The 26,775-nt window shown below is 37.4% G+C and overlaps 1 protein-coding gene across 1 annotated transcript; it reads left to right on the top strand.

The window, feature by feature from the left end:
- Positions 1-1,633: 1,633 nt before the first annotated feature.
- Positions 1,634-26,120, top strand: LOC121430228 (cullin-3-like). Its single transcript, XM_041627505.1, has 20 exons — positions 1,634-2,304; positions 4,620-4,817; positions 6,420-6,533; positions 8,199-8,359; positions 9,406-9,520; positions 9,729-9,860; positions 10,709-10,756; positions 11,901-11,949; positions 12,750-12,895; positions 13,538-13,714; positions 14,154-14,324; positions 14,935-15,042; positions 16,133-16,257; positions 17,642-17,735; positions 18,765-18,984; positions 19,656-19,724; positions 20,100-20,172; positions 21,602-21,671; positions 22,931-23,037; positions 24,713-26,120. The coding sequence occupies exons 1-20, from the start codon at positions 2,239-2,241 to the stop codon at positions 24,735-24,737; spliced, it is 2,268 nt and encodes a 755-aa protein (XP_041483439.1). The 5' UTR covers positions 1,634-2,238; the 3' UTR covers positions 24,738-26,120.
- The last annotated feature ends 655 nt before the right edge of the window (positions 26,121-26,775 follow it).

The following is a 26,775-nucleotide window of genomic DNA, read 5'->3' as shown; positions in this document are numbered from 1 at the left end:
TGTTGAGGGGGGAGGGGGGCAAGATCCCCCCATTTGTTCTCTTATCTACCCCACTCACATGACCCATGAAGCAAGGCACGTAGGTTTATCCTTATTCTTGTTTCAAAGGGGCACTCGTTATAATGGGTCCTTCTCCAATGTTCTCATGCAGGTGAAAGGGGCACATACAAGAAGGAAGTTGCACTTGCTCACACATAAAACGGGTCCTTCAAGGGGCACACAGCACGTTCGCGAGAGGCACCTACTAATGGAGGGGGGGTACGGGGGGGGGGGGTTGACAGCCAACGAGTGCAATGTACAAGAAGGCACTTAAAACGGGTTCTTCTCAGGTGAAACGGGGCACAGAACACGTTCGTGAGCTGCATTCCCGGCGGTAATCAAAGCTAGATTCAAGCTACACATAATTCGGGTCCTTCTCAGGTAAAAGGGACACACAAATCGTTTAAGAGAGGGCATTTTGCTAAATAAAATTGGGACTTGTGTGAGAAAGGGCATGATGGTGTCGGGTCCTCCTCAGTGAAAGGGATACATGCAGTAAACCTTCGTGGGCATTAATTCTTCTTGCGTAAAAAGGGCTCTTTTTCAGGGCTTCAAAAAGTGCATGGGGGCCATGTGCCCCCCCCCCCCCGATTGCCGCCCCCGTGCTTGTCAGCTAAAATGTGTAGACATGTTCCTAATTCTTGAATTTTGGTGTGCAAATTTATGGAAAAGTGAATAGCCGCTGCATCAGAGTGACACTTGCAAATTAGATTTTAAAAATCAATATCCATGCAGAGTTTAACATGATTGCTTGGAAAAAAGTTTCTTGGCGTGACTATATGTAGGTGATATGTTACTGCCTTTTTTTCAAATCTGACTCATGTATAATCAGTTTCGTCTTTTTACATTAAGTCTGAGTGTTTGAAATGATTATCTCTTTTAATTTTTTTATTTTACTCATAATCAATGATTTATGTAAATATATATGTATATAATCACATTCACTGTTTATCATATATAAAGCACAAAAAATCAAAATAATCAACCAAAAATATTGTATCATGTATTAGAATCTAATTAGCTGAACCTAAGTTAAAGTTCTCTATAGAGTTATAATCATCTATAAGTATAGCAATTTACAATTTTCAGTGCTTTTTTATTATAACAATGAAATATATTGAATGTAGGCTACAGAGAAGTACCATTCGAAGTTTTATAGTAAACAATTTACCTAAATAGGTGATAAATTCGCTTATTCATTTGTCGTCATATCGTTAACTGATATACTTTTTATTTGTTAGATTATTTGTTGGTATTCTAATTGGAACTGCCATTTGCCTGAATAATTTATCTCCGTTTTCCCCCCTTTCCATTAATTCTTCAATCTTTTGTTTTGTCATAATTCAGCAAAACATATTTTGCAGAGTAGGCCCAATGGATGGTCATGACCTATGACGTCACAACCGTGGAATACTAGAGGCGAATTGCACTTCACTGTAAATAATATCCATTCGCTTATCGTTGGTTATCTGAATCAAATCCGAATCTGGAGATAGAATATAACACAATCAAAAGAAAGCAATGAAATTTGGCTGAAAATATGAAAATTTATCTGCTATTACCTCTCGAAAAGAAATTTGGGGCAAAGAATTTTGGTGGAAGAAAGTAGTTCTCCAACTGTGTACAAATCGGGTCAAGTGTTGAGGCTTCGTTCATGTGTTGAATGCCATAAATATTATCAGAAAAGTGCGTATTTTTGCACTTTTGACGTACTGTGAGTACCTTTTTGGAGGATATCCTGAGCCTTCGACTACACTTTATCAGTGACCCATCATGAAATTTCGAATAGATGTCCAGAGATTCGATGAAACTTCAGAATAAACTACCCAGCTGAGTCACTGTTCCAAAATAGAATTCGCGAATCCACATAAAACGAAGGTGCAGCAGTAGCGGAGTCCATGTAGAACAAGTCTTCGAGCTCGCCTACATCCGTAAACACAGTGAATGCAATGCAGTGAATCACCCGTGTTATGGTTGCACCAGATTCGACAAACTCAAATTACTACAAATTATTTCATATACTCGGATGCCTCAATTGAATTGGCATGTTCCAATATGACTCCACTGAATAATTTTTTATAGGCTCTGGAAATTCTACAGAAAACAGCCCTCAAAGTCAAACTGCTGTTGCAAGTAGACTTGACTTGATACTTGTGTTTTTTTTCCTGTCATTTTTTTAATTATCCAGAAGTCGCCAACATGAGTAACTCGATGAAAGCACCACCACCGAAGAAAGACTCTCGAATGAGGATTCGTGCCTTTCCAGTATGTTCTGCAATTTAGATATCTAAGTTACACAGATTGTTTATCGTAGAATGTTTATTATTTTTATTAAGTCAAGAACTAATACTTTACCGTACTCCGTAAGTGTTCTTGGGATTGCAAAAACATAATTTGTGATTGAGGGGGGCCGGGGGGGGGGGGGACCAAGACTCAACAACATACAACAATTACAGGGAATTTAGGCCTTTGAACGTTCGGACTTAGCATGGAATGTTTTTATGAAAAAAAAAGGCCTAGGATCTCTCGAGTCAAATTCTAGACGATGATTGACTAAACAGACAAAGCGGTCGTGCCCAGGTGATATTTTGCTAGTTTAGTTTTTATTGTCAAATTCTATATTGTTTGTCCATTTTCTAGAGATGCTATTGTTGTCATCAATCCATTATTCTAACTTTGATATTAATGAAAAAAATAGCAAAGAAATGTCGAACCTAGATCTACGTCATGTGTAAACTACATGAACTCTTCTGACTTGAGTGTAAACCCTGGCCTGAGCAATTTACAGCATTTTGTTTAGTGTCTTTTTACCAAGGTTTTTCTCTCAATATTTTTTTATTGAGGTCTTAGTGCAGACACCAAATTGTGTCTTATTGTCTTATGAGCAAAAGATTCTCTTCATCGATATTAGTAATTAAACTGTACCTTATGATGATATTGCCATAATTTCATAATTATTCCTGATACTCTTTTTTTGGGGGGGACCCAGATATTAAAAAAAAAGATAATAGTTTTTCCGAGACATGAAGATTTACCTTGCGTTTGGACATTAAATTGAAAGTTATGAGAGAATTGATGCATAAACTTCCACAGTTAATTCTGCTACTCTGTGTTGAAGAAAATCCAGATCTATATGAAAAAATAGACAGTTTTTCGGATAGATTTAACTTTTGTTTTGACATCCTTCCCTCCACCTTCGCTTCTCCTACATGTACATGTGTTCATGATGTTATTTGATAGATACATGTAAGTACAGTGTCGCCAATTGTTAAAAAAAACATCAGGGCTCCGTAACACAAAGGTTTCCGATGGATTGCAAATATGAAAGAACCGCACTGATTGGTCCCTGATCAGTATCTTAAAACAAATGCGCATCTAACATTGATATTGATTGGTCAGTTCATTTAGCGATTGATGTGTTTTTACAATGTTAACCTCCCAACCTGACCCAAGACCTATTGCATAACCATTTGTATATGTATGACATTAATGTTGCCATTCAATGAAATCTTTGCATTTGATTGGCTCATAGCAAATTTGTCATTGAAAAAAAAGGCATGATATTCTCCCGTCTAGAATTGAAATTTTCAATTTTTTATTTTTTTTTCAGATTTTTTTTTTTTTTATTTTTTTTCTTACGTGAAATCCTTTGCTCAAGAACATTCTCATGCTTTTTTTTTTGTTACTGAATTTTAAGTCAAGTGATAAAGCTAAGTATCATGCAGACTCGCCTTAAAAAATCACTTTCGATTTCACTATGCAAGAGCTTGTAACCCCGACTTGGACTTCAGCTGGGACTTGGCCACCCTTGGCTACATGTACTTTTCAGATTTGTTTAGAGGGAAATATTCTGAAATGAGTAATGCGATGATGCTTCATGATTTACTCCTAGGATGGCAAAGCTATAAAGTACAACAAAGCTTTAGAGAGTTCTGTTTTCATCAAATGAGAAAATTCTACAGTATCCAATGAATTACATGTACAAGTACACACAAATATAAATCGACACATGTAGATAAAAACAGGATCCAGGTTATGAATATTGAGTTCGTCAAGCCCCCTGCCCCACTTTATTTTCCTTCCAAATGTACCTTTATACCTTTATACCGCATCTACTGGAAAAATACAGTTGTTCCTGCAGTCAAGTTTCCAGGTCTATCTTGTAGTACAGGTAAAACTCAAAATATCAAAATTTCCACTTCACTACATGTAATGTACTACACACTTGTTGCAATGCTTTTTGAAGTGTATTCTACCTGTAGTTTTACTAAGTATATTACATGCACATCTTTAGTTTTTAACTAATATTTTTTTCAAATATTCATGTCGACCAACTAAGGTGTACATATTTGGAAGATATCCTGGGTACATGTACAAATTGTAAATGTAGGCCTACATTGTACAAGTACATGTTGGATTTGGGTAATTGAAATTAAACGTTGATGTCATCGCATGTACACGTAGCCCACATACATGTACAAGTACTCTGTTGGCTGATAGGGATACGTCAAATGGGTGTATAGTAGACGTCGTGTAAAGTACAAATGAATAACGCATTTACTTCTTCCCTTTGTTTTCAGACAAACATGGATGAAAAGTATGTGTCCAGCATCTGGAACCTGCTCAAGAATGCCATCCAGGAAATACAGAGAAAAAACAACAGTGGCCTGAGCTTCGAGGAGCTCTACCGAAATGCGTACACAATGGTGCTCCATAAGCACGGCGAAAGGCTATACACGGGACTGAGGGATGTCGTCACAGAACATTTGGTAGAAAAGGTGAGTATGTACCTCCAGAAAGGACAGGTGTGGGACGGACAAGGCAGGCAGTATCACTAACTTCAGATGACGTCTGTTCAAAAGACTGACATGTCACTTATTACAGGCTCATGTGCTATTGGCCTTGGAGAACCCTCTTGTGTTTTGATAACTTTATTGAAGGCCTGTGTGGCTGCTGTCAATCATGTGGGCCTCTGGAAGGGCAAATTCTTTTAGAAGCTTACATGTTCAGCAGTTACAATATGAAACAGTATCACACACAAACTAATATGAGTCATTAAATGCACATTAGGTGAAAAGCTTTCCAATATGTACTTTACATTTCCTTAAATCGAAATATATTTTGGATAGTTGTTTTATTTATTTTTTTTATCTATTCATGTTTTCTTTATAAAAAGCATGGTAGTCCCATTCAAGCCAGAGGCCTGCTTTACAAGGGAGCCCTGCCATCATATTGAAATTTAAATTACATGTGCATACATGTACATGTAGTTAGTTATTTTTGTCAATATTTTTTTTTTATAATTTTTTTAAATTCTCAATCTTAATTCAAAATGTAATATTTTTTAGTATTTCTACTTGTCTAAGGCTAAGGTCACAACTAAAAAATTTAGCCTGCTCAGCGACCGGGTTTTTAGCTAATATCGCCTGTGCATGACTGGTTTTTGGGGCATCGCTCTGTCGCCGCTCATGATTTAGCGCGGAGTTAAAGTTCTGGCAGTGCCTGCTTACTTTTCACTCACCGCCCGAAATACGCTCGGTGGCCGTCCGGCCCCCAACGTAATCGAGCGGTTGCCGTCGAATGATTTAGGTCGAAAATAGTAGCTGTTGAAACAACAGCTATTGAGCGGTCATCGGCTGGCCACTGGCCGGTCAGAGATGGTCGATGGTCTCGCGGCGAATTTAAGTTTGGACGGGTGATTACCTAAAAATAGGCCGATGGCTGGTGGGGGTCCGCCCAGGATTGGTGGGTTGTCAGATGATCACTGCTCGGACGCCAAACAGATAAGTTTCCCGATTTGACCCAGATTTGCCCTTGGGTAATGGGTAGTTGTCCGGGCACTGCTCGGCCACCGCTTAGTATTTTCACAGCCCACTTGACTTCTACAAACATCGTTCGGTGATGCCTAAATTCCAGTGGCGCCTGAGCAGGCTACGAATCGATCGGTTGCTGCTCTGAGTTGTGACTTAAGCCTAAGCAGAGGAAGTGATGAACTTTGGAAGGGAAAAGGGTTGTATGAACTCCTTGTCGTCTGGGGCCCTTTCCAGAAATCAAAATCCCAAATGCTCACTTCCAATTGGTTGAAAAGCAATAGGTCTTTGATACGACTTGCGTTGGTTTAAAATCTTCAACTCTTTGCAAGTCACCCCTGGTATATCAGGTAGGCCTACCATTTCACAAAGCTCGTCAGGAATGACAAATTCTCATTCTCTTACAGTTACAGAAGTAACTGCCAGAGACGAGTGCTTTCGCTGAAATTGCCAGACCTGACAATGTAGTTACTGCTGACAATTTTCATGAAAAGCCGTAATTGTACTCCTGTCAATTCTGAAGTATAGCCTGGTAAACGCCCCTACATTAATTTTTTTTTCTTATTTTAGGTCCGTGTGGAAGTTTTAAAAGCACTCAACAACAACTTTCTGCAGACATTGAATGGAGCATGGAACGACCATCAGACGGCTATGATCATGATCCGAGACATTCTCATGTATATGGTGTGTATAGATGTATGAATTTTACTAAGTAGGTCTAGGTACAAGAATATAAAAAAATATCCAAAGTATTCTAGGCTTCTGTATTGCAACATGCTTTATGCTACAGTGTACATGCACAGTACACTTCAGCCTTTTTTTTATTTTCTTCATTTAAAAGAATAAAACAAAGAACCCCAATATTCGAGTTGTTGTTTTAGAGTGCCAGAAAGTGGGTTGAATATAAAATTTACTTATTCTAGAGAGAGATCTTATGAATAGGTGAACTTGAGCAAGGGTTTTTGTCTCACCTGCGAAGCAAAGTGAGACTATAGGCGCCGCTTTTCCGACGGCGGCGGCGTCAACATCAAATCTTAACCTGAGGTTAAGTTTTTGAAATGACATCATAACTTAGAAAGTATATGGACCTAGTTAATAAAACTGGGCCATAAGGTTAATCAAGTATTACTGAACATCCTATTAGAGTTTCATGTCACATGACCAAGGTCAAAGGTCATTTAGGGTCAATGAACTTAGACCATGTTGGAGGAATCAACATCGAAATCTTAACCTGAGGTTAAGTTTTTGAAATGTCATCATAACTTAGAAAATATATGGACCTAGTTCATGAAACTTGGACATAAGGTTAATCAAGTATCACTGAACATCCTGCATGAGTTTCACGTCACATGACCAAGGTCAAAGGTCATTTAGGGTCAATGAACTTTGGCCGAATTGGGGATATCTGTTGAATTCCCATCATAACTTTGAAAGTTTATGGATCTGATTCATGAAACTTGGACATAATAGTAATCAAGCATCACTGAAAATTTTGTGCAAATTTCAGGTCTCATGATTAAGGTCAAAGGTGTCAATGAACTTTGGCCGAATCAGGGGTATCAGTTGAATTACCATCATAACTTTGAAAGTTTATTGGTCTAGTTCATTAAACTTGGACATTAGAGTAATCAAGTATCACTGAACATCCTGTGCGCATTTCAGGTCACATGACCAAGGTCAAAGGTGTCAATGAACTTTGGCCGAATTGGGTGTATCTGTTGAATTGCCATCATAACTTTGAAAGTTTATGGATCTGATTCATGAAACTTGTACATAAGAGTAATCAAGTATCACTGAACATCCTGTTCGAGTTTCAGGTCACATGATCAAGGTCAAAGGTCATGTAAGGTCAATGAACTTGACCATGGCCATGTTGGGGTTTTTTGTTGAATAACCATCATATCTCTGTAAGTTTATTGGTCTAGTTCATTAAAAAGGGAAATAAGAGTAACCATGTATCACTGAACATCTTGTGCGAGTTAGAGTAGTATTCAAAGTGAGCACTGCTGCTATATTGAACTGCGTGATGCAGGTGAGACGGCCAGAGGCATTCCACTTGTTATTCTTTAAACCAGGAGGATTAACAAAATACTATAAATTTTGTTTTATTTTATAACCTATCATTGTCAGGCAAGAATTTTTTTTTTTTCAGGGGCTACTTTTTACCAGAAGTTGCCTAAATTTGCTACATTCAATAAGCATTAACACTGAAGTGAGTGGGGATTTTCTGGGGCACTTTGTGATTTACATGGCTCTGTTTAGCATTTTAGGGACGAAATCACCCACAGAACCTATGTTTCAGTGATCATCATCCATTCATGCATTGTCCGTGTTGCTTTCTACCTCCAGGACAGGGTATATGTTCAGCAGAACAATGTTGACAATGTCTACAACCTGGGCTTGAAGATCTTCAGAGACCAAGTAGTAAGGTACGGGAATATTAGGGATCATCTCCGACAGACACTTCTTGATCTGGTCATGAGGGAGAGGAAAGGAGAGGTTATAGACAGGTACGTGCTGACGCCCTGGAATTTGAGTACATTCCTTTAAGATGTTATTTGAAACAAATTAATGGAATGATTGCATTGGCTCCCTATAAAAAATCAGATTATCTGTAAGATTTTGTTGCTTGCTTTTCATAGCTTTCATGGATCAGCACCACAATACAGTCTTTCCTTAATTAATACAGACCAATTAGGTCTTTGGGCTCTTCCACTTCTAGCTACCTTTTTTATTCCAAAATTTTCAAAAACTTGGAGGGAATGATCATTTGCTTGTGCATGCCCCACTTTGTGGAATAGCTTTCCTGAAGACATCATAAAATGTACCTCTGTCAAGACTTTTAAACATCTTCTCAAAACTCTTTAATTTAACTCTTGGCTCTTGGTGCGTCTTGAGCACTCTACGAAGTGGATTAGGCGCTTTATGAATCACATTATTATTTTTTTTTTTTTCCACATCAAGCATGTCACTGTTTGTCACCCATTTTATTTGCTTTTTTTTTTAAATATAGCAAATTCCTGAAACTTGATATTTATTTGATTTAGAAGTAATGCTTATTTAGATATCCATCCTGCAATTTTTGTCTCGCCCACCAGAGGTGAAGGCGAGACTTAGGGATCCAAATGTTGTCCGTAGTCTGTCTGTCCGTCACAAACCTAATGACACAACTCCACAACCGTAAGTCACTTTTCAACCAAACTTGGATGGTAAATGGACTTGGGGGACCTGCATGTTATGCTGCAGTCGGAGGTCTCATGGTAGGGTCAAAGGTCATTTTCAGGTCTAAAGTTTATGTGCAAGGCTCGTATGACAAGTGTTATTCCATCCCAGTCATTTCACAATGAAGTTTCGATATAATTCTGTTGTGTGCCCTCGCAAATCACGATATTTCTGGTTATTTTCATAAGTGGGCAAGACACAAAATCGCTTTTGCCTTGTTGTGTAATTGTGGTTCCTCATTTACACATTTGTGTTTTTAATGCATTACATTGAGAAATATCCAGTATGCTATTTCTAAATTTTTGCTTATATTTTTCCTTCTTCAAATACTCAGGTTAGCAGTGAAGAATGCATGTCAGATGTTGATGGTATTAGGGATTGACTCAAGGTCTGTTTACATGGAAGACTTTGAAAGGCCGTTTCTTGACCAGTCTGCAGACTTCTACAGGGTAAGCTCAAACTGTATTAGAACTTCACATATATTTGATATTTTCCAACAAACAGATCCACTCATTACTTTTCGTTTTGAATGCTGTCCCACTACATTACTCCTCTATTCCTTTGTATCAAGTCTATGGGTTAGGTTCCTTTTCTATTAAGGTTGGACAGACGATGTCAGATTGTAGATTACCAATCACTTCCTTTGTATGTTTACAGATGGAGAGTCAGAACTTCTTAGCCGAGAACAGTGCATCGGTGTACATTAGGAAAGTGGAGGCCCGCATCAACGAGGAAGCAGAGAGGGCGGTGCATTATCTAGACAAATCTACAGAAGACCCTATAGTCAAGGTGAGAAAATGGTTGTATATTTCTTTTTTGCGATAGTTCTTGTTCTCAGCAATTCTTTGAGAGCATTGTGCAGAATAGCTTAAAGTAGCTTTGTCACATTTTAGTTGCCAAGGAAACATTGAAGCAACCCTGCAGAATCCTTCATTCTTGTCAAATTGCTGTTCAGTATAGGGCCACTTAAAGGGGAAGTTCACCCTGACAAAAACTTTATTGTAAAAATAGCAGAAAAAATAATAAAAAATATTGCCGAAGGTTTGAGAAAAATTCATCAAATAATTAAAAAGTTATTAGAATTTCAATTATTTGATTTGTGGCGTCATATGCGAGCAGCATTCCTACATAGCGAATGGTAAAAAATCAATGAAATGTCATTTTCTCAGAAAATTGAAAATGGTGTTTACTGTACCTTTTGTATATCAATAGACAAATCATTTCACACCCGATCATGAAAAGAAAACAAAATTAAGTCATCAGGAACCATGCAAAATTTGAAATTCATGCATTTTATATTACATAACACATGGGGCAGCTGCTCGTTTATGACGTCACAAATCCAAAACTTTGAACTCTAATAACTTTCTTACTCTTTAACGGATTTTCCTCAAACCTTCACCAATATTTTTTACTATTTTTTCTGCTATTTTTGCAACAAAGTTTTCTTCAGGGTGAACTTCCCCTTTAACATTTATCCCACTCAGGTTCCACTTTCAGACTTGTTATAACAAACACGTTTACTATCAGCCGGTCAGATGTGATGATTGCAGTAGCTTTAAGCTGTGTGATACAGCAAATATGTTATAGCAAGTTTTGATATTCACACATATTGATTTTTTCCCCTCTGTTTTCAGGTTCTAGAAGAGGAATTAATTTGCAAACACATGAGGACAATTGTAGAGGTGAGTTTTGATCTACATATATTTCACACATTTTGTAAAATACTGAATGACGGGTGACTTTGCCGAAGTCACTTCTCTTGGGACAACAGAAATGTGTTCGACTTCAACAAAATTTGGCTTAAAAGATGTAAATAATCTAATTGTTTTTTCTGGTCTGAAATAATGCTTTAACCCTATCTAGGCCGGGGTAATTTTGGAGTTCATATGGCCGGGGGGGCCTGGGAGGCCTCCCCCTAAGATCTCGGCCGTCGACCGCGCGATTGCTCCGAAAATTGGCACGCAGGTTGCCTGGGACATAATCTACAAGATTGTATAGTAATTTATTTCATGCGAATCGCTATTAAGTGATTATGCTAATTTATGCGTAATTAGTATGCGAAATCATACTTTTTCCTCTAACTCCCTAAATAAAGCTCCAAATGTACTAATTTTTGGTGTAGAAACTCTTTGTGGTGTTCTTAGCAAGTGTAACTGAAAAAAAATTGCGATATCAAATAATTTTCTTATGTATTTTATTGTTTTTTGACCTTTTGTTTTTCATTGTTTTTTTCAATGAAATTTGTTGGGGACTCTTCTGTGATCATAAAAAGCATAAAATAAATACATTTAGACCAGCAAAACTAAAAATAATCATACATTTATGAATTTTGGTTGAAAACACAATTTGCATTGACTTTGTACACAAAATCACGTTTTTGAGCAATTTTCGGTCTGACATGCACGTACATAATGTTGCGTAATTTCGGAACCACGTACCCGGGTGACGCAAAGTTGGTCTCAAAAGTTGCGCAAGACTTGAAAGTAAATAGTCAGTGAGCGACGCAGTCAAAAAAAATCGCACGGCGAAAATATTGCGCGATTCGTTGAGGGGGGCCTCCGAGCCCCCCGGCCTAGATAGGGTTAAGTAATGAGAATATTTGACAAATGGAAGGTTGACTTCGTATACAGAAACACTGTACTGTATATCCGTATTTGAAAATATATTCATATAATCTACACGCTTACATTTTTGGGGCATTGTCAATCAAATATATCCTGTTGGAATATAAATGAATGTAAGACATTGGGTTCTTGTACATTTCTACAACCCACATCACAAGTATTTATGTTAAATATATGCATTCAAATGTTCTTTTGTTTTCAGATGGAAAACTCAGGTGTAGTTCACATGTTGAAGAACAACAAAAAAGAAGGTAATATACATGATATATGAACTATCCTAGTCATGTGGTAACTAACAGAAATTCATTTTAGCAATAGGTGTAATTAACAGGGGAGCAGTTCATGAAGCAAATAGTCACATTTCACCAATTATTATAAGCTACTCCACATCCTTCTGAATTGTTTTGTGAAACACTCCATATACATGTACATGTATTTGGTTATCTTAAGTATGGTATTGTTGTTTGAGAGCATATTAAAGGCTGCTGAACTTAGTTCCATCACCTAGCTTGATTCTGAAAGACAGTATCAATTACGTTATTGAAAGCTCAATCCCAATAATGACTTCTGGCTGTACTTCCTATGAAAATTCTTGATGATGAAGTGAGATCTGGGAGAACTTTGAATTCTTTTGTCAAAACCAATATCTCACTAATACTTGCTGATAAGCCAAATTTCTGTGTTTTGCAGACAAATATTTTAAATCTTGCATCATTAATCTAAACAATGAGATCTAGGAGAAATTTGAATTCTTTGGTAAGAACTGGGTACCATTGCATGAAAGTTGTCAGCACTGAGTTGTCTTTCTCCGACAGTTACCATAGTAATAGTCAGAGGCCAGTACCTCTCAGCCAATCAAAAGCAAGGATTTCACTAAAATAGACAGCACTGACAATTTAGTCAATGCTGACAACTTTCATGAAACACACCCCTGATCTCTCACTAATATTTGATGATCAGCTGAATTTCTGTGTTTGTACAGTCAATACATATTTTGAATCTTGAATCATTAATCCAAACAAATTTATTAATTCTATACTTGCCTCAACAGATCTAGCATGTATGTACAAATTATTCAAGAGAGTGCTAAACGGTCTAGAGACGATGTGTCGCTGTGTGAGTTCTTACTTGAGGGAACAAGGCAAGGCATTAGTCCAGGAAGAGGAAGGGGGCAAGAACCCTATTCAGTATGTACAGGTGAGTTCCCCAAGGATACTGATGGCACCGTTCAGGTTCAGTAGCCTCTTGCATGAACCTCATGAAATGTGACAACTTGTAAAGATGTTAAAGCAATGGTGTATGTGAGGGTGTTCCTTATATTGAAACTACACAGTGAATAGACATTTGTGTGATGGACAATAGTGTTGGTATCCTTTTGTAGTTGGGATTGACCAATTGAGACTCTTTGTTAGAAATGGACCTTTCCTGTTCCAGTTTTGATAGTGAAGTCGTTAATGTCAAAGTTTTGGTGATTATTTCCTTCAGCAAGTACTTAACCCACATTGAGTTGCTTTTAACCCAGCTGAGGGGAACATGTACCGACTTTGGTCTTGTTGCATAAAAATCTGGGAATAATTGCAAAACTTTGGTTAGCACTATTCTGCCATGGACTCTAACACAGGATAGAACTGATGAAAATATCCTGAATCTTTGGTTATGAATTTATGCAATTTGGCCTGAGAGTGTTCAAAACTACAGCTTGGGCTAAAGCTGGGGTAATCAATATATGATAAATGTGTGTATCTGAACAGGTTATTTTTTGTAAGTAGAGCTGTATGATTGCCTTTGTTATCATTATTAAGTTTAACGTCATTACTTTTGCTGTCTCTGCCTATACAGGATCTCCTTGAGCTCAAAGACAGGTTTGACATGTTCCTCAGGGATTCATTTGGTACGGATCGCAAGTTCAAACAGACCATTTCAGGCGACTTTGAGTACTTCCTCAACCTCAACACCAAATCCCCAGAGTACCTGTCACTATTCATCGACGACAAACTCAAAAAGGGCGTAAAAGGGGTAAGATCCTCTAGCATATTGTTATACATTTCAAAATGACCTGTTTCTCTATTTTTTTTTCTTTGTTATTTGAAAAAGGTGTGAAGTAATTAAGCACCGATGTACATGTACGTTCCCACTGGCTCCTAGCAAGTGAAATTTTCGCAGTTACGAACAGGAGTAATTAACCTGTTAAGGACATCAAGTTTGTAAGCATACAATAGAAACAAAAATCTAATTCAGGATGAGAAATTTGTATATGAATGGTTTCATATCAACTAAAAAACCCTGAACCAATACAAAGTTGGTATGAAATGCTTTGGAAAACTTACAAAGATGCTTTTTAAAATAAGGTGAAGGTTTCTGTGTATGGAAATAGATGGAGAAAACTGATGAATGTATAGCTCAAGCTATAGCTGAGTGTATAGCTGTTGTGATTGTTATAATTGTTCTTTTGCAGCTAAGTGAACAAGAAGTAGAGAACATCCTTGACAAGAGCATGGTGCTCTTCAGGTTTCTACAAGAGAAAGATGTCTTTGAACGCTACTACAAACAGCATCTCGCCAAGAGGTTACTTCTCAACAAGAGTGTATCAGACGACTCGGAAAAGAACATGATTTCAAAGTTAAAGGTACCATGAAAAGTATACTTGGTGTGGCTATTTTTAAAGTACTTACCTAGGCCTGGTTGCATGAAGTTTCCTATTATGGTTAATTTGCCATTCAATGTTAACTACCTTGAAATCCTTTATTTTGATTGGCTATTGAGTTTATCATTGTTACCAAGGTAATTACCATTGGATGACAAAATTACAACAGTAAGTTTTATGCAGTGGGGGCCTGTACTGCAAAGATTTTAATTGATTTCAATTTACCCAAATTCAAATCAATCTCTGTTATGTACATGAGAGAAAGGAATGAAAATCAATCTTGATCTGTCTGATTTGTATTGATTACTACTTTTGTAAGGTGGGGCCTGCACGCGACACTGGCACTGGTCCGACATGACCAGTAAAAAAATTATCAAGCTGATACAAATTATATTTTCTCCTCTTTTGTAAATTTTAAAAATGACTCTGGAATCTTAAAAAATTATTTTCAAAAATTGTGTTGTGTGTGTGTGTGCTGTTTGTTTGTATGGGGTTTTTTTACCTGGGGAGGGAGAGGGTGGGCAATAAAAAAAACATTTGATTTTCTATATTCCCAACTTATATTAATCATGTTATTCCTGCTATTTTACAGACGGAGTGTGGATGTCAATTCACATCAAAACTAGAAGGCATGTTCAAGGACATGACGCTATCCAATACTTTTATGGATGAATTCAAGATTCATGTGCAATCAGCTCAGGTAAGTAGTATTAATATCTGACCAGGACGTTTCATTAGCTGTTTGTTTTTAAGTTAAAGTGGAGTAAAACGTGGTCTGGTGGTTCTCGCTCTTTTCTTCGAAAGAGAGGGTCATGGGTTTTAATCCCTGTCATAATGCAATTACCTTCAAGAAACTGGTCCAAATTGTTCAGCACTCAACTCGGGAGGGGGGTAACGGGTACCTGACAGGATTAATTCCTTTAGAGCTCCATGCACCTTTATACAGCTAGAGCAAAAGTCAGGGTAATATCAGAGCTGCCAAGTAGTACAGATTTTCAGTATTTAGTACTGAAAAATGAGAAGAATACTGATGGTTTCATCCAAAATACTGATTTCTCAAGTTTCAGTTTTATGTGTTGTCCTATGGTATTTCTTTGAAAATACTGATTTCCTCGCCAAAATACTGATTTTCAGCTTTAAAAGTCTGAAATATTCTTTTTCAGGTTGGCAGCTCTGTAATATTGAGTGCGTCATTGAATAGGCAACTAAATAATTTGTGTCCCATAATACGCCATGAGTTGCTATTAAAGTAAGCTGCATAAAAATAGATTATGCACAAGAACGGGTCACAAATCGTGCCTTGAGTCATTCGTAACTCATGAATTTCATGAAATGGCCCAATGCTGCTTCCAATACGTCTCACTGTACATGATGTTCAGTAAACTTCTATGAAATGTTTAGTTGGCATGGTAAACTTTCTTTCAGCTATTTACCCTGGAAGACTGTTTGTCTTGTATTGCTGTATGATTTAGTAGGCATAGTTAGTTTGCCCAGTTCTGGGACAATAAAATAATCCCTACTTTGCAACTTTTTATTCTTAAAACCATTAAGGGAGGTGTTGAAATCTGCAGGTTGAAACTCTGCATTAGACATTCCCCAACAAGAACTTCACAAGGTTTAGTTTAAACGAATCATAGTGAGGACTTGCAAATATTCCTTTATTGACCTCATGGACACATAGGTCTTCCCCCATAAATTTGGATCTTTTAGATCTTTTTGTTACAATTTTTTTCTATGCTTAACGTACATCCTTTCTGATTGTATTGTTTATATCAATTTCCATATTTTAGGTCAATATGTATGGTGTTGACCTCAACGTCAGAGTTTTAACGACGGGCTTCTGGCCGACACAATCAGCAACCCCACAATGCAATGTACCAACGCAAGCAAGAAATGCCTTTGAAGCTTTCAAAAGGTAACTACATTTCTTTCATGAATCCAAATGCATAAAAATCTTTATAAAAAATGATCTCTGCAAATATTGTAAGATACATGTAGTATAGAATTTATGCCCTGGATGTTTATGTTGGTGGTAATAAGTTAATTAGTAAACGTAATTCATAAGGGACATTTTTTGTAAAACTTAAGTCTACATTGGAATTTTTGTCTCGCCCACCAGAGGTAAAGGCAAGACTTAGGGATCCAAATGTCATCGGTTGTCTGTCCGTCACAAACCTAAAGACATATTACTCCACAACCGTAAAGGCCACCGCACACCTTACGACCCGACTGGTCGCCGACTGGCTTGCGACTGAGTGTGGGGAGATGTGACGTCAGAGCTCTTGTCAGCTTGAGAGTCGCAGACCGGTCAGAGACAAGTCGCAAGGAAAATCGGAAGGATTTGACATGTCGAATCCTTATGACTGGATCACAAGCTCAATTCAACTGCTAGCCAATCAAGACAGCAGAGTTGCATGACACATATTATGATAAACAACGCGCATACGCAGTAGTAAGCGCACTTTCTCAGATGCGATGGCAAAAAGCGCATGCGTGAGTCGCAGATTGGATCGCAAGGTGCGCGGTGTCGAGGCTTATGACCACCTTGCGATTCATTTCCCCTCACTCAGTCGCAAGCCAGTCGCCGACCAGTCGGGTCGTAAGTTGTGTGGTGGCCTTAAGTCGCTTTTCAACCAAACTTGGATGGTAGATGGACTTCGGGGACCTGCATGTTATGCTGCAGTCGGAGGTCACATGGTAAGGTCAAAGGTCATTTTCAGGTCAACGTTACAGTTTACATGCAAGATTCTCTTATGACACCTAATTCCGCAACCGTAAGTCGCTTTTCAACCAAACTTGGATGGTAGATGGACTTGGGAGACTTACATGTTATGCTGCAGTCGGAGATCACATGATAAGGTCAAAGGTCATTTTCAGGTCAACGTTAAAGTTTACTTGCAAGGCTCTTATGACAAGTGTTATTCCAATCCCAGTCATTTCACAATGAAGTTTCAATACAATTCTGTTGCGTGCCCTCACAAATCATGATATTTCTGGTTATTTTCATAAGTGGGCGAGACACAAAATCGCTTTTGCCTTGTTGTTTTGAACATAACATTTATAGTAAAATTATCAGAAACTGATATCAGAAACTGAAGTTTTGTTGGGTATAAGGCTTTGATGAGCTGTCAAGTTGTGTTGCCATGGTAAATTCCAGTAATGAAATAGTGTCCTTGCCAGCAATTTAGTATTTTACTTTTGTTTTATTCATGTTCAACCATGTAAGAATGACAATATCATTCATGTGAGGTTCTAAATTAATCTATTATCCAAGTTTCCTGTTATTCATTCTTTCCTAGGTTTTATTTGACAAAGCACACGGGAAGGCAAATATCACTACAACCTCAACTAGGCTCGGCAGATCTACATGCAACGTTTCACGGTGGTAAGAAGGTAAGGTACTTTCATGATTGTGTATGTTTGGAAATGTGTATAGGTGAGAGAGCAGATGTTGCGTGTGTCAGGAGGTGTTGTGGCAAATTGGTGTCAGTTGCCTGACCATTGATATTACAGTCCAAGCTTCAATTCCAAGCATATCTTTTATTTCTCAGACTAAAATACTAATAGCAGATCACCTACTGAGCTCTTTTGTAAGTGTGAAATTGGGATTCAAACAGCTGTTTATTGGATGCCAGGTAAATGGTCATAGTGTATTGATCTTACTGTTAAAACAATTAATTTGGAAGACTGCTCTCGAAATTTGACCCCCTATTTCAGTTTTTTTTTTTTTATCCAAATGGAAACCTATGAGATTACAGAACATTCTTGGTAGTTGTTTAATAGTCTATTACAAGCCATGCACTGTATGATTGATCTCCTTCGAGGGCAATCCCACCGAGGCACAAGTACACTTTCGCAAGGCATCACTTTACCCTTGGCCACTCTCCACCCATGTGTTAAGTTGGTACCTGGTAGGATGTGAACATCAATGCTGTTGGCTTAGCAATTAGAGCTTCTTGACAGCTCATTGCTGGAATACTCCTTAGGGAGTGGAAATTGATTCTGGCTTGCAGGCAAGCCAGAATCAAATGAATGGGGTAATGATAAATAATTTGTAAACTGCTTAGAGATGTACATGTTGTTCTGATTTGATACCTGCATAGATGGAGTCGAGGCTGGCCTTGAGGCCACATTTTGCCTAGCCTCTTGTCGAGGCCCTGTCGGCTGCTTTCCGAGCGAACATGGCGAAGCAAGGGATATAGCGAAGCAGAGCGAATCCCTCGCTTCACTCGGGAAGCAGCCGCCAGGGCCTCGACAAGAGGCTACATTTTGCCTGGCATGGCCTCTCCCTCAGCCCGAGTCATGTGTACAAAGTCTACAGCAGCAGGTTTTCTCAAGCGGCCTCATGACTTAGAACCTCCGTCCTTGACTCCATCCCACTGTATAAAAGCATAGTTTATTTTCTGAAATATCTTTCTTTAGGATGGTGGCAAGAGTGATGAAAGGAAGCACATCATCCAGGTCTCCACCTATCAGATGTGTGTCCTCATGCTCTTCAACGTCAAGGAACAGTGGACGTATGAGGAGATGTGCTCCGAGACGGACATCCCCAGCAAAGACCTCATCAGGGCGCTGCAATCGCTGGCTCTCGGCAAGCCAACGCAACGTATCCTAGTCAAGGAACCCAAAGGCAAAGAAATAGGTGAGGTTTTACTTTGAATTTGCATGAGAAAACAGATCTAACCATGTCTACATAGGGTCACTTGGCAACTTTCACAACCAAACACCACATGCTATCTTTTGCTAACTCCTTTGCCCAAAACAGTGCATGTTAAGCAGACTTTGTTGATCTCCATTGTAGAAATAATGATCTTTTTCTCTCACTTTTTCAGTAATTGCAATGTAGTTTTCATGAATAGTCAAATAGAAATGAAGCTTGGATGATATTTGTCCAGGGCCCATTCCATAAAGGACTTATGACAATGGTATTTACCTTGATAACAGGGGCAGCAGCCAGTCTAATTTTCAAGCTTTCCATGGTAGTCACCATAATGGCAAATTTACCATAATTGTAAATCTTTATGGAACAGGGCATCTTGCGTAGATTACAGTTTGTAAAACTTTGTGTGTATAACTTTTTTCAGAGTGAAGATTTTTTTTGGATAATTTTGGGCAATTTTTTTTTAAATGGCATCTATAATCATTTTATTCCAATACACTTTTGTATGTCAATAGCTATAAAATTGCTGAATCATGTACATTGTTAGAAAAATATATATATTTTACATGTATATTACATATATGCTCACCCATAGTATCATATGAGATATATAGAAAATGTTAATATTATTCATAATTTCTTTCCCATTGCAGAGAATCCACATATTTTTTCAGTCAACGATGCTTTCACGTCAAAACTCTTCAGAGTAAAGATTCAAACTGGTAAGTTGACTTTTTTTTTATCTACCCTGTCATAATCTCCATCAAATTGAGTAGACAATAAATGACAGCCATTTATTCATTATAATATACACATCTTTTTGAAGAAATTGTGGAAGTGTTTTATGTACATGTATACATTAAACAGTTCTAAACTAAGTTAGTATCATGAAATTAAATCTGGGAAATAGGTTGATATTATATTTACAGATTATTTGGATGAAAATTCATTTATTCAGGTTTTGTGAATTAATTGGCATACATTTTTTACAGGAATTATTCTTCATATGCTGCATTGGCAAAATAAGATTCTTGTTTTATACTGTATAAGTGAGACATATTCATTACATTCTTTTGTTATTTGTACTTATCATACAGTTGCAGCAAAGGGAGAGTCAGAACCAGAGAGGAAAGAAACGAGAACGAGAGTCGACGAAGACAGAAAACATGAATATCCTTTGCAAATGTTATTGTGTTTACCTTATGGATAGCTTGATGGGGGGGGGGGGAATTTATTGAAACATCAACTGTTATAAGCTACTGATATTCTTAAAGCCGATTGAATAAAAAACAAATTTTTTAATGACAAGATATAAACACTGACAATCGTTGTAAGCTACTGAAATCCTTGCATCTGACTGACTCAAAACAAATTAATCAGCGATAATCACTCACAAGATACTTCATGAAACACTATCCAGGTCTGGGTCCTGTAACGCAAAGCTTAGCAATGATCGTAGAACATTTTTCTATGATTGATTCCATTGACTACAATGTACAATCAGTCGTAAAAATCAAGCGTACGATTAATCGCTTATCCTTTGTGTTAAGGCACCCTGGTCATGAGTTTTAGTTATTAAAAAAAACTGCCGCAAGGTGTTGCAAAAATGTTTATTTTCATACAGAGGTAGCTCAATACACGCTTTAACCCTATCTAGGCCGGGGTATTTTGGGAGTTCATAAGGCCGGGCGGGGCCTCCCAGGCCCTCCCCCACCCCCCCCCTTGAGATCTCGGCCGTCGACCACGCGATCGTGCCAAAAATTGGGACGCAGGTTGTCTGGGATATAATCTACAAAATATATAGTAATTTATTTCTTGCAAATTGCTATTAAGTAATTATGCTAATTTATGCGAAATAATACATTTTCCTTTAACTCCATAAATAAATCTCCAAATGTTATAATTTTTGTCATAGAAACTCTTTGTGGTGTTCTTAGCAAGTTTACATGAAAAAAATTGTGATATCAGATCAATTTCTTATGTATTATATTGTTTTTGCAATTTCTTATGTATTTCCTTGTTTTTTTTACCCTTTGTTTTTCATTTTTTTTAATGAAATTCGTTGGGGACTTCTCTAAGATCATAAACAGCATAAAATACATGCATTTAGACCAGCGAAACTAAATATAATGATACATTTATGATTTTGGGTTGAAAACACAATTTACATTGATGAAATCACGTTTTTGAGCAATTTTTGGTCTGACATGCACTTACATAACATTGCGTAATTTCGGAACCGTTTTCCCGGGTGACGCAAAATTGGTCTCAAAAGTTGCGCAAGACTTGAAAGTAAAAAGTCAGCGAGCAGCGCGGTCAAGAAAACTTGTGCGGCGAAAATATTGCACAACCCATTGAGGGGGGCCTCCGAGCCCCCCCCCCTGGCCTAGATAGGGTTAAGGTTTAGAAATCAAAATGTTTAGAAATTTTCTCAAGTCTAATAATCAGAAATCTCTGAATGATTGTGATATATTATGCGATTGTAACTGTTATATTATCTTATGATAATTGTAGTGTATTCATAGGAGACCCTAATTTGACTTATCCAGACGAAATCATTCCTTTGTGACAATGTTTTTTCCCTTAACCTTTTTTGTACGATTGAAGCAGCGATTGTCAGGATAATGAAATCAAGAAAGAAGATGCAACACAATGTACTTGTAGCAGAGGTAAGATTGCAATCTTTCTTGCTTTTAGTTGACCTATCACATGTCATAAGATTTTGTGCTACTATCACCCTGGCTCGACTAGACTTCTGCTTCCATTATTAAAGAAATTCCTAGCTGTAGGTCCTGCTATAACACATCGGTGAAGAGTAGTAAAATTTTGCTATGAATAAATTGTGTCCATATATTTTATTAGCATGAGACTACCAAAATATTTTTCACTTGGGGGGAATTGGGATGAGGTATCTATTCTCTCCACCATTATGAAAAATGAGGGATTAAAGTTTGCCAGTCTATGAAGGTATTACACTCTCCCTCTATTGTGCAGAGATGACAATAGAAGTTTAGAACTCAATATCATTTTCAAGGAAGGGTAACCAACTTGCCCCCAGAGCTGGTGTACTAATTAGGTACATCCTGTTCATTGTTATATATGAAAGTATCAATGAAGAGCTTCTTTTGTTTTTAACTCATTGGTGATGAAGTCGGGCAGATATTTAGGGTCTTAAGAAGAAGGTGGATAATTCCTCTTTAATCACCCTATACACTTTATGTTCCTGTTGAATAAACCTTTAACAATAAGTTTGGAAAAGCCAGGATATTGAAGATGCATGATTGTATGGCTTCCTTTTACTATTAAAAATGATAGAAAGTGGCAAGAGCTATATCAATATTTACCTCTGAATTGCTAATTAAAAAAAAAACTCTGTTTATAGTCCATTGTTGACTTGTTGCAAAGTCAATTTGTCACACCTAATCAAGTTATTCTTCCTATTGCAGTCAATTAGTAGTAAGACACATGACTAATTTTCTGGCCCATCAATTTTTCTTTTGATTGATTGCAAATTTCTGCAACATCCCCTGATCACTGTTCTTTTTTGTTTTGCCTTTTATATGTATAAGAGCAGAAAGTATAGTCATAAGATCACCATTATTGTGTACTTGCTATATATAAAATAAGTAAAGTTTTTCATGTTAATACAAAAGATCTGAATTCAAGCACTTTCTGGGAGACTTGAAGATGTGAGATGACTTCTTGAATTTCGCGTCTGTGTAGGCAGAGTGTGTGCCGCCAGTGCTGGCATATGCTTGCTTTTATGAGTGCCACATTTGAGGTAGAAAACATGTACATATGTAGAAACCTCTTAATTCAAGTTTGGATTCTCTATATAAGCATGTTGGCTGAATAGAGAGTATGCACAATGTTCAGTATTTGTATTCCTATCTGATCACCTTTTACATTGTACCTTTGTCTTGAATAGGTAACAGAACAGCTCAAATCTAGGTTTCTCCCCAGTCCTGTGGTCATCAAGAAGAGAATAGAAAGTTTGATAGAAAGAGAATACCTTGCTAGGGCGCCTGAAGATAGGTAAGCCATCCAGCTCATACTTCATTTCAACTGCTACCTGGGTTGTTTCATGAAGGTTTTCGTAAAAATACAATGACTTTACATAATGCTGGTAGCCGGGCTGGACTGGAACTCGGACACCCGGAGTTGGGGGGATTTCCTCTGGGCCAATTCGGTCTGGGTTGAGAGCTAAAACAGTAAAGATCGGAAGCTCCTGCTCCGAGTTCCCAGGCTGATCCAATACCCAGAAATTTGTTTGCCAAACCTTCCGCTCCGGGCCCAAGCCGGGTTTTCCTTCCAGGCCCCATTAACTTTACAAATTACTGGAGACACTTTCTTGTGCTGTATGGTATATCTCTGTGAAGCTGACTTGGCACTTAAGAACATGTCCCAGGTTGTGTTTCACAAAAACTACAAGTCTGGCTATAACTGCATTTAAATTGCTGATTGCATGCTGTATATTAAACACATCACAACATTGGTTAAATCTTAACCCTGGTGGGATAAATGCTACTTCATATTAATCAATGAGTTTACACATTCAATATCATGTGCACATTGGCTCTTAAGATTCTTGAAGTCAGACTTTAGTTTTTGTGAAACACCTTCTTGAAGCAGTAGACTGGGTTGAATATCTCTTTTCAAAAATAATTCAGGCATTTCACACTGATGGTGACAAACTAAGGGGAAAAGGGAAAATGCCTGGTAATATTTTGTAGACAAATGTCAACAGAGGTAAAATTTGTATGAGTCGTGGGATATTTTTTAAGCCCCAAAAATGGATTAATGACAAGTTTGCTCAAAATTTGTTGTCTGGAGATTGCTCACGCAATATATTTTTGATGGGTAATGGGTAATTGCTCCTTAAATATTCCTTGTTAGTACAACATAGAGAACCTTTATGCAATCCTATCTAAAGAAGAATAGTGAAGATTTAGTTATTTGTTCCAACTCTCTTGTTCCAGGTTGCCCATCAGACATTTTTTTTTTTCATATTTTTTCAGCAATATGTCTATTTACGGTGCGTTAAAGGAGAATGAAACCATTGGAACAACATAGCTTTTGTGAAAACAGAAAAATCAAAGAAACAGATCAACAAAAGTTTGAGAAAAATCGGACAAATAATGAGAGAGTTATGAGCATCTGAATATTGCAATCACTAATGCTATGGAGATAGCAAATTGGCAATGCGACAAAGATGTGTGATGTCACTTGTGAACAACTCTCCCCATTACTTTAGTATATATTTCACTTGAATTGCCTCTTTTATCACATCTATCCATAGATCATGTGTTCTTTCTACATGAGGGCATGTAATACATATTTTTAAGAATACATCATGGACAAAGAGTTTGTATCATCATAAGAAAAGCAAAAAGAGACATTTTGAGGGTATTTTATAGTCCACCAAAGGGAAAGTTGTTCATCAGTGACATCACACATCCTTGTCGCATTGCCAATAGGAGGATCTCCATAGCATTAGTGATTGCAATATTCAAATGCTCATAACTTTCTCATTATTTGTCCAATTTTTCTCAAACTTTATTCTTATTCTTTGATTTTTCTGTTTTTACACAAGCCTTTTTGTTCCAAAGGTTTCATTCCCCATTAACTGTCATTGTTCATGTTCTTAGAGATAATGTCAATACTTTAACCCTTTTTTTATTCTCTCTTTTTCTCTCTTCTCCTTTTGCAGGAAAGTCTATACGTATGTAGCATAAGGAACGCAATTCTTCATTTGTACAGTCAGAGAGAAAGAGATACTGTGTCTTCATATAAATCAACAAGTTCTATTTTGGTCAGACTCTGCTATTATGTTTTTACTTCTCTTTGCGCATACTATGCACCATCTCTCATGTTCTTTAATAATTTCTGTTGCATAAATCTACCCCCAAAGATATTTTTACGCCCCCCCCCCCCTTTGAAAAAGGCCCCCGCACTTGAAAGTTGTAAATTATTCATTTGACAACTTGTCCGACAACATTGTAACTGGGTTTGATTCGAGTTTGTCTTTAGTTACCCGTCGTAGCGTTATGCACAGCAAGTTCCTGAATTTCATTCACATAATCTCGGCATGAGTGAGCTACTGTATCGTCTTTTATATACTTTCTTGCCTTGTTTCTCTGCTTTCTAAATTAACCTGCTCAGCTAAAGCAGGCAACTCTTTTTTCCCTTTGCTGATTAAATCTGGTGATTGTACATGTAAAAGGTGCTCCACCATGTTTTGTATACAAGTATTTTGGAAAGGAAGAGAAGTGAAAATTATGAAATTATTTATTGACCACAGATATAATTGACATGCATAGAGCTGGCTTACAAGGTTAAACCTTTTTTATTTTCAGAAAGGGTAGAAATAAAAAAAAAACTTGATAATACCCATTGATCATCCGCTTTAATGTACTCACAGTTACGTCACAAATGTTACTATAATTCAAACACAAGTCTACAACATTGTCGACAAAATAATAAAATCATGAAGTTATAATTCAAATTGTTTTCTTATCTGTTGAATTATGTTCAAGAGGCCTTATACAATGTAGTGTTCGTATATCTTTGGTTTCGTAACACCAACAGCACACCCCTCCTTGTTGGATTTTTTTTGTCTATGTTAATTGTAAAGTTCTATCAAACAGTTTCAGTAGCATATTGGATGCAGCTGGACCCTTTTGCACAGAGTGATAATAATTTTGCCATTGGTGATAACTTCCATAAAATGCAGGATTTTGATAGGCTGTTGAGTACTGTTACCAAATGTAATGTGATTTTATGCACCAGGGCCCAGAAGAAGAATGCTACAAATATTTCTAAAACGTAATGTTGAAATTGAATATCACTTTTGTATGTATTCATGCCAACATTGAAATCCTTTGTGATTTAATTTTATATGTTTCATATAATAAGGTCTACATAAGCCGACCTTCACAAGTCGTTATGAATTTTTAGACCAGAGGAGCATTCCATGGAAAAGGTAGTTGGTAATTTTCACTTTCCATTGTTGTAAGCTTCTGAAATCCTTGCATTAGAGTGGCTGAGGGGAAATCGGTCAGTAAAAGTCACTGACAAAATTTTCATGAAATTCTCCCTGGGGGGTAGGTCGCAGAGGAGTTGCATTTGAAAAAATCTTTAATTGTGACCAAACAAATCAAGCACGAATCCCCAATGCATGCTTCTGATTGGTTACAAGTCAAGTTGTGATTGATATATCACTTAATTTGATTGTACCTATTTGTGCAACAGGCCCCTGATTTTGCAAAAAAACTGCATCAGTTTCCTTGAACAGTAATGTCCAGTGGAGTGTTTCATCAAAATTTTCGTCCGACAAGTTGTCAGCTCTGACAACTTTCCTTGATTATGATTGGCTGAGAGGCACTGTTACCATAGTAACTGTCGGATAAAGCATCTGACAAGTCCTTTCATGAAGTTTCATCAACATTTCTGTCCGACAAGTTGTGAGACCTGACAACTTTCCTTGATTTTGATTGGCTGAGAGCATTGTTACTATGGTAACTGTCGGATAAAAAAGGACTTGTCGGATAAAACGTCCGACATGTCCTTTCATGAAACGCTCCCCTGATTTCACAAAAGTGAATTGATAATTGAATTCCCCTCTTTATATTTATCTTTTGATATTGAATTATTACTTGATACCACTCAAGATGCATTGGTTTGAATCAGTTGCCCATATTCTGAATTTGCATGGATGTTTCACCAAGAATAAAGTCTTACTAAAAGTCAAGTTTCGGTGCTTTAGCTTAACCA

Source organism: Lytechinus variegatus, chromosome 16 (genome assembly GCF_018143015.1).
Source record: "Lytechinus variegatus isolate NC3 chromosome 16, Lvar_3.0, whole genome shotgun sequence".
Classification (NCBI taxonomy): domain Eukaryota; kingdom Metazoa; phylum Echinodermata; class Echinoidea; order Temnopleuroida; family Toxopneustidae; genus Lytechinus; species Lytechinus variegatus.
Note: the sequence above shows the minus strand (reverse complement) of the source record. Positions and strands in the feature narration are given on the sequence as shown.